Here is a 12,167-nt window from a genome sequence, read left to right on the forward strand (position 1 = left end):
ATCCAACCCATTAACAGGTCTATGTAAAGTTCATTTCAAATCTTGCAATCCTTTTACCATTCTTTAAAAATATCTTGAGGCACCAAAAATTATAATATAAAATACTAGTATTTTAAGATATATTGTACCGTAAGGTATTAAACTTTTACGCTAAAAATTATGATGCCTCCAAGGTCGAGTTAGGAAGGTACGTAGTTCATCACAAACTTCTAGCTAGCTAGTTAGCTTCACACATAATCAGGAGAATCTCTGCTGCCTTAATTTGACTAGCTAGCAGCTAGCTATAGCTAATTACCTTCCACACTTTGGTTAATAATTAATTTTACTCCCCCCAGTAGCTAGGAGATTTACAGACATAATTCTTTCAAGTAAGGATTGATGCCGATTCGTGTGCTTTTTCTGTCAAATCTGCCACATGCACCACAAGATTTAAACTAGAGAAGACAATTTTCTGCAGAAGATTGGAACAATTATTTCTGTACAAACTGGATTATGCATGAGCCATCCATGGTACACATGGGCTGGTTTTCAACTTCTGATTTACGTGTTATACATGTCGGCTGTCAATTTACAGATCAGAGTTGATGATTACCTTGTACAGACAAAATCAACATGTCAGCACACGCCCATTGTTTGTATGCATCTTTCGTAAGATAATTTTGGTATCTTGTGATACGAAATATCAGATTCTCATACGTGCAGATTAATGGAAATGACTATATAGAGACCTCTCGTCCCGATTTTTCATAGAACATGCCCTAATGTTACCTATAAACCAATTCTACACGGATATTTGTAAGCTGATTTACGCTTTAGGTATAATAGGGTTCATCTTTTTTTCTTTTGAAGAAAAAAGTCAAACGACCATAAATTTTGATATATATATATATATATATATTCTTGACGATATAAAAGTCAAGACTGGAAAATAAACTATGATAAAAAAACTTTTAAATCTAAGTTAGATCGTAAAAATTTAAATTTTAGCTTACAAGAAAAATCAAGCGAAAAGATGGGTTGAATATCTCAATCCAATAGTAGTTTGGTTCAATCTTTGTGTGTTTTCTAGTTTATTTTGGTCTGTTAGATTCAAGCGTTTATTTGATAGGATTAGTCTTAATAAAATTTCGTAGGTTTGAGAAAACTTGTGTACCTAGCTAGTTTATTCGTACCATGGTATCTTGTTAACCCTTTTATATGGAACTGTAATGAAAATATAAGTATGATGCTAAAAAATATGTGCTCACTTGGTATGTAGAGTGGGATGCATGTATTCGAAGGTTGGGGGGGGGGGGGGGGGTGTTACACCAATTGAGTAGCCGTGGAATAAAGAAGGTAATAAAAATAGTTTATTACTAAAAATTTTTATACCCAGTAATTAGCGGTTTAAAGGCCATACCGATCAATAGAATAAAGGAAAAATATCCTAAAATTAATTTGAGAAATAAATGTCAATACTAAAAGTTTAGATATGGCAGATAGGCTAATTAACCAACTAGGATACAACGTAATTAATGTATGCTATATATAACTTTTTTGTGTAGACTTTGTAAAATAGTATACAGCTTTATATAATATGTCCTCGTAATCGACCGTAAAATACTACTGCTGTCATTTCATAATATAAGATTTTTTAGCACTTTCTAAATTTATACAGATATTAATAAATCTAGACATGTATACAAACAATATATTAATTAATCAATAGATAAATCTAGATATATCTAAAACACTTGTAAAATATGAAACGGATGTGCACAAAGTCTGCCTCTCGTCTATATCAGCAAAAAAACGATAGGAGCATACAATTTTGTTATTATTTATGCAGTGCATACTTGTACACATCTTCTCTTATCATGACGTGGCCACCCATGCCATTCCATGCTGTGTGAAGTCGGTGTGTTGCATCTACTCCGACCGTGCAAGTGCAGTACACGTGTCACGAGAGGTACGGCCGTGCGAGTGCAGCATGCTGGGCTGAAAGCGTAGGGCCATGTGATCAGGACTACCCCGTTTATATTGCCCACACCACACCACACGCCTCTCCCATCTCGCTCCACACTCCACGCCTCATCTCCCTCCTCTGCCTCCCCCTCTCTCTCCACACTGCTTAGATCTTCCCCCCCTCTCTCTCTCTAGAATATGTAAGAAGGGGAGCTAGGTAACACTCCATCACCATAGCAGAAGCATGGCTGAGAAGGTAACTTGATCTCTCTCTGTCTGTCTCTCTATCTGTGTGTTGCAAGAGATTATTGGAGCCTCGTTACGGTTTCATGTTTGTGTTTGTGTGGATTTTTTTCTCTTAGAGTTGATGGGTGGGTTCTTATAATAATGGAGTGGGTGTGAATTATGCTGTTCGTGTGAATTTAAAGAGATATGAGAATTGGGATTTGTGAAATTTATTCTCAAAGTTTCTATCTCCGCGTTGAGGAATATATCTTTTTGGGTGACATGAAACTCTATCTCCGTGTTCAGGAATATATGCTCCCACTTACACCATCGGTTTTCCGTGCAAAGATCGGTGGTTGGTTGGTTTTCTCTTTTAGAGATGTCCTAGAATTTGGAACGGCGTTGATCACAGCGAATTCATAATCTGATATATGTGCCACGTTTCCCAGCTACATTGCTGTATTTCATAAATTGAATTGATGTATGAATTCATTAGCCTCTTAAATTCTACCGTGTTTTTCCTGTCATTTGTAAGATAGCTGTAAAAAAGAATTAAAAATATATGTGTTGAACTCGAACAGTACTTGACAGTTGACAGTGTCGTGCAATGTTTTAAGAAAGGTAAAAAAAAATTTGATATATTTTTCGTGTGAATGTGTGATAGCTCCACGATAGCTTGACAGTGTTGTACAATGTTTTCAAGGAAGGCCATGACCTGGGCTATTAAATATTTATTTTTGTTTTTATTATGGGTGATAGCTCCACTGGTAGAATTGATGCTCTCTTACTCCATCACCGTCAAAAAGAATAATATTTACCTCCCCAATGCTGCTGTCAACACAGATCTCCACGATAATACTTAAGGTTGACCTTGACTGCCACAAGTGCTACAATAAAATTCGCAAGATTCTCTGCTGCCTCCAAGGTAAAAATCCTCTTAATTAACACTGTGCAGTAATATTACTATCAAATCATCAGTAACCAGGATTTACTATTCCGATATGTATAAATTTACCATGGGACCGAAAATATGGGAGTATTTTGGAACGAAAGATTTTGAGATTTGAATAAATTCTGCTACGTTCACAAAAAAAGTTGAAATTTTTGGGGAGATAGTTTGGAATTGCAAACCATGTCAGTTACCTAGAAACAATTAAAATTTGCTATCGTGATTTACGACATAATTACTCATTGATTACTAATACTAATCAGTATTAAGTTTTACTAATTGTGCAGACCAGGAGAGGATCACGACGATCTCATACGACAACAAGAACAACATCGTGGTGGTCGCCGGGCCGTTCGATGCGCAGAGGCTGTGCTGCAGGATCCGATGCAAGGGAGGCAAGGTGATCAAGGACGTCCACATCGTCGACGGAGCCGGCGGCAAGCCGGCGAAGATGGTGGAGTCACCACCACCGCCGCCGCCGCCGCCGGTGAACACCGGCAAGAAGAAGAAATCCAAGAAGGACAAGCACAAGGATATGTCGCCGCCGCCGCCGCCGCCAGCTGAGATGATGCCACCACTGCCAGTGGCTCATGAGCCACCGGCCGAGCACATGCGGCCGCTGTCGCCGCCGCCGCCGCCGCCATCGCAGCTGGCTCCTCCTGACAGGGAGATATCGGCGATGGTGCCGGCGATCGTCGAGGAGGAGAAGCCGAGGGAGCGGCCGGGCGAGCTGGAGCTGACGCCGCCACAGGAGCGGCCGCCGATGGAGATGCCACCACCGGTCTCATGCACGCCGGTGGTGGAGAAGCCGAGCCCGAGACCGGTGCACCCGCCGGCCGTGAAGCCATACTACCCGGTGGACATGACGACGACGACGATGGTGGAGATCCCGTCGTGGCCGGCGGCGCCGCCGGCGGGCCGGCCGTGCGGCGGCCCCTGCTGCGCGCCGTGCTACCAGGGGTGCTACGAGGGGTGCAGGTGCGGAAGCTGCGGCCGCGTGTACGGCTACTCCGTCCCCAGCGCCAGGCCGCCGCCGCTGCTGCCGCCACCGTGCTACGGCGGCGGCGCCATGGCCACGCCGTACTGCGGCGGGTACAGCGGCTGCCGCCTCGTCAACGAGGAGGACCCGACGGCGTGCACCATCATGTGATCGATGTGATTCGATCGTCTCGTCTTTCTGCTACCTCGAGTGTTCACTATGCACAGTTGCATACTATGATTGCATATGCATCGGGATTAATTCAGTAATTAAATTAAACAGTAATTTTTGCACAGATTGAATGATCATTCATACATCCATGCATCTTCAGCTTGAAGCTGAATTGTTGAGCATTTCACTGTCGATCTGTTCGTCAGTATTTTTTTGGTACAGATTGGTTACTGCCTTTCTCTACATTTCACTGTCAGTCGCTCTGTCATGCCAATGTCAGAGAACTCACAATCTTTAAGTTTCAAAACAACAAAAGAGAGAGATAGCATTAGCATCAGAGTTTTGCTCAGAGTGGTACAACACTGATGTGTGATGTGTGATCAGTTGTTAGATTAGAATAATCCAGTGAGTCTAAAAGATAAGCAGAATCAGGTTCTGACTGCACTAAGAAAAAGGGGATGCTTCCTGAAAGCAGTGTTCCCTTGGATCTTGCACATGATAAGAGACCCCATAATAAAACAGTTATAACACTGAAGATCTGAAGCTGATGTCCAAACATGAAAAGAGAAGTCTGCCTCTGAGAGCTACACCATCAGTCCATAGTGTTGCAAAATCTGCACCCCACTAATCTTATTAATTAAGGATTACATGCCTGGCAAGCAGAGTCTAGTTAATCTCTAATGAATCCTTCAAGAGGAAGAAAAAATAGAAGAAGAACAGAAGTAGCAAAGCAAGCTTCCATTGTTGGATTATGATATCTTCTGCTTAGGCCTACTAGAATTTCTTGTGATATAGGCAGTAGTGGCGTACCAAACAAATTAGCCACAGCTGGAGAGAATCATATGCTCTCCTGCGTGGTGCAACAGGTGGCTCAAATCATACCGTGTGATTCGCAGACTTTGATGTTGCAGTGGAACGACCTGATATGGTGATATGCCTGAACGTGGGAAAAAGTCCATGGACATCCATGATATGCTTCACCAAGCAGATCTTTATAACTTCTCCTGGACTTCTGTCTTTAGCTACAAATATCACAACATGGGAAAGTGTTTTAAACTCTCGAGAAAACGTTTCCTCGTATATTGTATGTTATCTAAATAGTCATTAAAAAATATAAAAAGTTTGTGAAGATAGATTAATCAGATCGATATGGTTAGATGGGCAAGGGGGGGTGGTTAGACTGTGGTTTGAATGTCGGTTTGACTGGCCTTTGCGAGAAGGCTCTGATCCTTTCCAAACTTTGTTCAGAAAGTATTACATGCCCGGACTTACCAATGCCGATGGCTGTGCCACTAAACCAATTGACAATCAAACAAGGCCTGGCCCAAGTTGACCACTTAAAGCCCAATCACCTCAAACCACGATTTGGGCAACAACTTTTTTGTGTTTGCCACGATTTCTTACCATGTTTTTTTAATTGATGGGCCATTCTTCCTTGTAATATTTTGTCTTTAAACATAAGTTTTTTTTAAAAAAAAAGCAAATCATAATACCTGGGTTTTATGAAATTTATGCAATCCCAAACATAGAAAAGGGGACTATACCCAGAAAGTGATCTCTGGGCCATTTAAGTTGTGTTTCATAATATAATCATTCCTGTATTAATTCCCATAATTTTAATCATTTCAACGGTTCAAGATCCAATCAAATTCTTAAAAAGATAATATAATTAATTTAAAAAATAATTACTAAAGTGACTAAAATGAAATATTTTAACATATTTTTAGTCTATACTTCAAAACAATGCAGAAACAATTACTCCCTCCCATTTTTTTTTCAATTTGAACTAACCAACATTATATATTATATATTTAATAATAGATGGAGTATATTTTAGAACGGAAGCGGCAAAAACAAACTAGCACCAAGTATAATGGATAAGATGGACGGTTTAGATTTGCTTTCGTAGAGTAGATCGACGGTCAAGAACGGATCGCAGGCCTGAGACTCCCCGTATCACCTGCCAAGTGGGCCCACCATCCAACTCGATCCCGATCCCCCCTTCATCGCGCGACGGTTGACGTCTCCGACGCCGGCGATCTCCTCCTCCTCCTCCGGCGAAAGCTTCCCCCATCTCGTCCCCTGCTCCTCCTCCTCCGCCGCCGCCGCCGCCTCCATGGTAACCCTCTCGCGAGTCGAATCTGATCTCGACCTCCTCCCTAGTCGCTACTACTTCCCCCGTGCAGCTTAGATTGCAGTGCGGTCAGTCTACTGAGCGTTAGATCCCACCCTGATTCGCGCTTCCGGGGTTCGCAGAATTACATCATCGGAGCCTTCAAGGCGCCCTGCGATGTCTTCATCACCTTCGCCGACGAGAGGAGCCGGAAGCAGGTAGGAGGAGGAGGGGCTAGTGTGTTCTTGGTGGGGGCGCAATTTACTGTTTGCTGGATCGGCTACGGGGTTGGTTTGAATGCTCGGTGTCGTGTGTGATTCTTGCGCAGGTGGCGATCAAGAAGGATAACGGGAAGACGGTGATGGTCCCGGTGTTCGAGAGCCTGGAGACGATTGCAGGAGAGGTAGCGCCACACTGCCTGCTTGTGTTGTGTGTGTAGATTTCTGGTGTTGCAGATGGGAGTGTGTGATTGTGATTAAGTGGTGTGCAGGTGTCGATAGCGCCAGTTCCAGGTAAAAGGGTCGAGCACCAAGGTATCAAGATCGAGCTGCTGGGTCAGATAGGTATGATTCACCCTTGCGTTAGTTGATTCGAATACGAGTGCTGTGATGCCTATGTTAACTACATCGCAATGCAACGGTGCTGTATTAAGAAGATATGTTATTTCAGGTTGCTGAGTATACTGTTTGTTTGTAGAAAAATAAGTGCGAGCTGAATATTAAGAAGACATGTTATTTCAGGTTGCTGAGTATGCGGTTTGTTTGTAGAAAAATAAGCGTGAACTGAAAGGTTTTTCGTTGTGCTGAAAATCCATTGCATTATTTTTCCAGCCAATGTTGTTTTTCACAAATCTCATTAGTCATTACACCATTTGTCCCCAAAAGAATCAAATTCTGGCTATAAATTTTTATGGACGGAGTATGTGATAAGCATAGGATTTAATTGCTTGTGACACCGCAAAAGGCATGAGCATTGTACCTTCTATCATTATTGTCTACTAGTGCATTGATCTGTAATACTGTAAGTTCTTCTGGCTTCTAGCATAATTATTGGTGACCTTTATATTGCAGAGCTGTACCATGAAAGAGGCCACTTCTATGACTTCACTTCATTAGGTAGGCTCTCTCTTGATGTTTTTTTCACCAGGCATTTGAGTAATAGGCTAAAGAGCCTCTCTGTTGAGAAAGTCATGATCCTTTTTGCATCTCTTCTTGTATGTCATTATCCCCTTCAGGTTTCCTTGTGCACTTCTCCAATGTTGGTAAATTCGTCTACTTTGTATTGTCAAATAATCCCAAGACCACTATCTTGCAAGTGCAATGGGAAAAATGAACCTTATGAAAACCTTGTTATCGTATTGTTGTTTTATGTGCAATTCTTCTCACTAAAGCATTAGTGAGGTTCCATATGTTTGTTTATTTTATCCCTATTCTACAAATAATGACATATAACTTAGCATATTCTGATTTGGATTAACTTGCTGTTCAATTGTAAGGCAGTAAAGCTATTCCATTATCTTAAGTAATTTCTCCTTTTTGTCTGCAGTCCGTGAGTTAGAGGTCGCTGGTGAAATCTATGAAAGAAAGATTTATCCATTTGAGTTCTCTACTGTTGAGATGCCTTATGAGTCATACAATGGAACAAATGTCAGATTGAGGTAAGAATACTAAATTGCTTCTATTATGCATTGCATGGATCATACAAAGAATAACTTGCATGACTTGTATCATCAACAGCTTTGTAACACTGTCTCAAGAGTCATGTTTGTTATGCTCGCAGGTACATCCTGAAACTTACAATTGGCAGACCATATGCTGCTAATGTTGTAGAATTTCGAGATTTTTGTGTAAGTCAAAACTTCATTTCATTATTTACATATGTTGATAGCAGTGTAACTCTGGCAATTTGCATTATTCTAGTTGGTCTTTGCTAAAATTAGATGTCTCATGTATTCACATATGCATCGTTTTTCCATTTCATCTTTTCAAATTGTTTTAGATTCGTTCAAACGGAATGTGTTTCAGATTTCAACAATGGAGAATTTTCCTGGTTTAATGAGCTATGTTCTTTTTTTTTTCAGGTAAGGAATTACACTCCTCTCCCTACAATTAACAATAGCATCAAGGTGAGTGCTAATAATTAAATGGCTGGACACTCAAAGAGTTAACAGCCTTGGCCTCTTGGTATATTATGGTTCAGTGTTGCTTGTAAAATTTGCATAGTATGCCTTGATCATGATTTTTTTTTCCCTTAGTGATGGTGTTGCATTGCATGCTTGAAATATTCTTCAAATTATTTTGAACCATGTAGCCAAGTTTTTTTAATAAAAAACATACGGTAATAGATTATGGGAAGGGAGGGAGTTCTAACCTAGTACCTTACAGTTTTACATGGTGAAATGGTGATAGTACCATGCCAATAATTTGGCATTATTCTTGAAGCCGGTAGTAACAGGGCCAGTGAACAGTGCTGTTTGATCTACTTTAAAACCATGTTTTGGCTGTTCTTTTTTTCAAAGAAACAAAAGTTTCCAGGCAGCAGTAAATGAAAAACAATAGGAGTGCAGGGTCTTTAGATTTCAAACAGTAACGTTTTTTTTCCTGGTTTTCATGTTCCTTATTTAATTCTGTAATAACTCAGCCAATTTATGTCTTAATCATATGCAACATGTACGAGTAGTTATCTTCTGCCAGTTTTCCCCTATATTTTCTCAAATGGGAATGAAGTGGTCCCTTCTTACATTTTACTCCTATTGTTCGATGTGGTAGTTGGATATTTGGGTGTAATTAAATCTAGTAATGTGATCATTTAAATTATTCCTTCCTTAACAGATGGAAGTTGGAATTGAAGATTGTTTGCATATTGAATTTGAGTACAGCAAAAGCAAGTAAGAACAGTACCATGTCCTAATTTGCCGCTTGTTCTGATAGCGAGAGTTCTGATTTTCTTTCTTCTGGGTCAAACCATATTCAGGTACCATCTCAAGGATGTGATCGTGGGAAAGATCTATTTTCTTCTTGTCAGAATAAAGATAAAGAACATGGAGCTTGAGATTCGTCGGCGGGAATCAACTGGATCAGGGCCTGGCACATATATTGAGACTGAGACACTTGCAAAGTTTGAGCTGATGGACGGCGCTCCCGTTAGAGGTAACGTCTTCTGTGGCATTAGGATTAAAATAACTATGGCATGCTTGGCCTATAAGTCTCATATGGTAATACTCCTTAGCTCAAGCAAAGTTTTTACATTTTACAGGTGAGTCTATTCCAGTAAGACTCTTCTTGACACCATATGAGTTGACACCGACATACCGCAACATAAACAACAAGTTCAATGTCAAGTACTACCTTAACCTGGTTCTTGTTGATGAGGAAGACCGGAGGTACTTCAAGCAGCAAGAGATCACAATGTACCGCCTTCAAGAAACTCCAGAATCTTCATAAACTCATGTTGCCCTGACTTGGTACCAACCAGAAAAACCTGCTCTTTTCTGGCGTAAGCGAGCGTCGGGTAGCAGCCTAGCATGATGTGCCTTCCTGTATATAACTCTCCAGATGAGCAATGCAGTTCTGATGTACCGTGTGCTTGCCTATGTTTTTTTCTCCCCGTTTACCCCTTCAGTTGGATTAGGCAACAACCATGACAATGCTGCCATTGTTGGCATTTTCACCTTGTTCACTTGCTCTTTCTTGTTAGAAATCTTGGGATAACTATATTTGTTGATATTTACTTCATTTCACCTTTTAAGTTCATTTGAACTAGATATGGTCTCCCAAGTCCAAAGATGTGCTACTGGACAATAACCACTGTAAGGATATTCACTGAATTATTGCATGTATAATGTGTTATAAGTCAATGTGAGGAACAGGTTAACTCCTTTCGGTTAATCACTCACAAGAGTCCAACCATGACGAACACATGTTGGAATCAGTTTGAGCTGAACATGTGCACATATCATCGTGTATGCATGAACAGGTAGGGGTTTGGTGGACAATTTGCAGCATTGACTGGGTGCAATCAGACGGTGGTTGCGTTGACTCAACATACTACTATTACATAAAAAGAAGAGTAAATTTCCGGCCTCATCATTTTGCTTATTCTTATAAGACAATTTTTAAGTTTAGAGTTGATTTTGAATTTTTTTTGTTGTAATTTATTTTGATTTTAGATAGCTAAGAACATGTATATAAAAGTTTTATTCACAATTTTTTTTTACAAATATATCATTTGTTTTTTTTTTACGAAAAAGCCAAGAGCTGACCTACATCAATGCATGGAGTTCTCTAGAAGTTGAGTGACGATCATTGAAACTGGAAGTAGAATTACTTGGAACAAAAATGCAGGCAGATAGAGAAGGTGCCCATGTGGGATGTGGCTGTCAACTGATTAGTGATTAGCAAGATCCCTCCCGTAATTACCAACCCTAAACAAATCAATAAACAAATAATCAAAGTAGTAAACACGCGTGCATTGCCGTGTTGCGGCATCTAATCCAGAGAAGAGAAGCGAAGCATCACCGCTGATCATCTCAGCATGATGATGGAAGGAAGAATCTCTCGGACGGAGACGGAGTCAGCAGCAGCAGCCGCTGAAATGGAGCAAAGCGGATCTAGGAATGAAAACACTCTACCTAAACCGTTTGCATTATCATATTCTTCTTTTCTCTTGACTAGTGCGTTACCCTAGGTTATTAAAAATAGCAAAATTAAGTTATGTTGAAAAAATATTTTAAATTGTTTGAAACAAGATAACATGTGTATTATATTTTTTAAAATATATATAAAAAATCTTTCATCTTCAAAAATTAAGTGGTCACACAAGGACAAGGAGGTACTAGAGTTTTTACACATATTTTATCGATATAATGGCCCACTTGACAGTGATGGCATCACTATTGTTGGTATAGAAAACGGAATAAAATCGGTATAGACCAAAATGATAATGGTACCCTTGTTGAAACATAAAAAAAATATCAAAAAGCGGGATTGTCGGAAAGGTTTCAAAACAGCGTATCACACATACAAGCAAGTCATGGTTAATGCCATATACAAATATTAGTAACTAATTTAAATACTTTATAATAATATTATAACAAATCATATTATCAACGTATAAGGATTATGAGTATACTTTTATATTATGATGGGCGTGGGTATTCCCCGATAATTTATGCATGAAACCAGGGTGAACAGTAAAAACTCTATATTATTTTTTCCATTTCCAGATAATACGGTGATGAAATAAAATAACCAATAAAAGATAATCGCACATTTTCAAAAAATAATCATTTTTAGATTATATAATTTTATACCAGATTATATTCATTAATAGCTGATTCATATGATTCTCGTCACATTAATGATTCGTCAACCAACCAGAATCTTTAAAAAGGAAATCTAAACCATTCAAAACTTACCGTCTCATCTTTTTTCTTTTGCTTATATTTATAAGTCAAAATTTTAATTTTCAATCTTAAATTTGGAGTAGATTTTGGGAATTTTTTTAATCGTAGTTTATTTTTCAGTCTACCTTTTTTATCGCTAAGAACACGGATATATATAGTTTTTATTGACAAATTAAATTTTACTTGCAGATATATCATTTAACTTTTATCGTGGAAAAACCAAACATCAACATCATAAAAATAACCACCAAAATAAAGGTATTTTTAACCCAATATTATTAATTTCCCTATTATTATTCACCAGACACAATCTGGTTTTTTTGTTAAGCACATAAAAATACTCGTATTTTGAAATGGAGAAAGCACCATCGGTAGCGGAGCT

The 12,167-nt window shown here is 39.3% G+C and overlaps 2 protein-coding genes across 2 annotated transcripts; both read left to right on the forward strand.

Annotated features, from left to right (window-relative positions):
- Positions 1-1,832: 1,832 nt before the first annotated feature.
- On the forward strand, positions 1,833-4,773 carry LOC102705759 (early nodulin-75-like). The gene is made up of 3 exons (XM_040528892.1): positions 1,833-2,200; positions 3,013-3,094; positions 3,406-4,773. The coding sequence occupies exons 1-3, from the start codon at positions 2,189-2,191 to the stop codon at positions 4,266-4,268; spliced, it is 957 nt and encodes a 318-aa protein (XP_040384826.1). The 5' UTR covers positions 1,833-2,188; the 3' UTR covers positions 4,269-4,773.
- Positions 4,774-6,224: 1,451 nt separating this feature from the next.
- On the forward strand, positions 6,225-10,237 carry LOC102705954 (vacuolar protein sorting-associated protein 26A-like). Its single transcript, XM_006662998.3, has 11 exons — positions 6,225-6,387; positions 6,525-6,599; positions 6,710-6,784; positions 6,872-6,944; positions 7,452-7,496; positions 7,927-8,038; positions 8,161-8,227; positions 8,462-8,506; positions 9,213-9,268; positions 9,355-9,530; positions 9,637-10,237. Exons 1-11 carry the CDS (start codon positions 6,385-6,387, stop codon positions 9,822-9,824), a joined length of 915 nt encoding a protein of 304 aa, XP_006663061.2. The 5' UTR covers positions 6,225-6,384; the 3' UTR covers positions 9,825-10,237.
- The last annotated feature ends 1,930 nt before the right edge of the window (positions 10,238-12,167 follow it).

This window comes from Oryza brachyantha, chromosome 11, assembly GCF_000231095.2.
Source record: "Oryza brachyantha chromosome 11, ObraRS2, whole genome shotgun sequence".
Taxonomy (NCBI): Eukaryota; Viridiplantae; Streptophyta; class Magnoliopsida; order Poales; family Poaceae; genus Oryza; species Oryza brachyantha.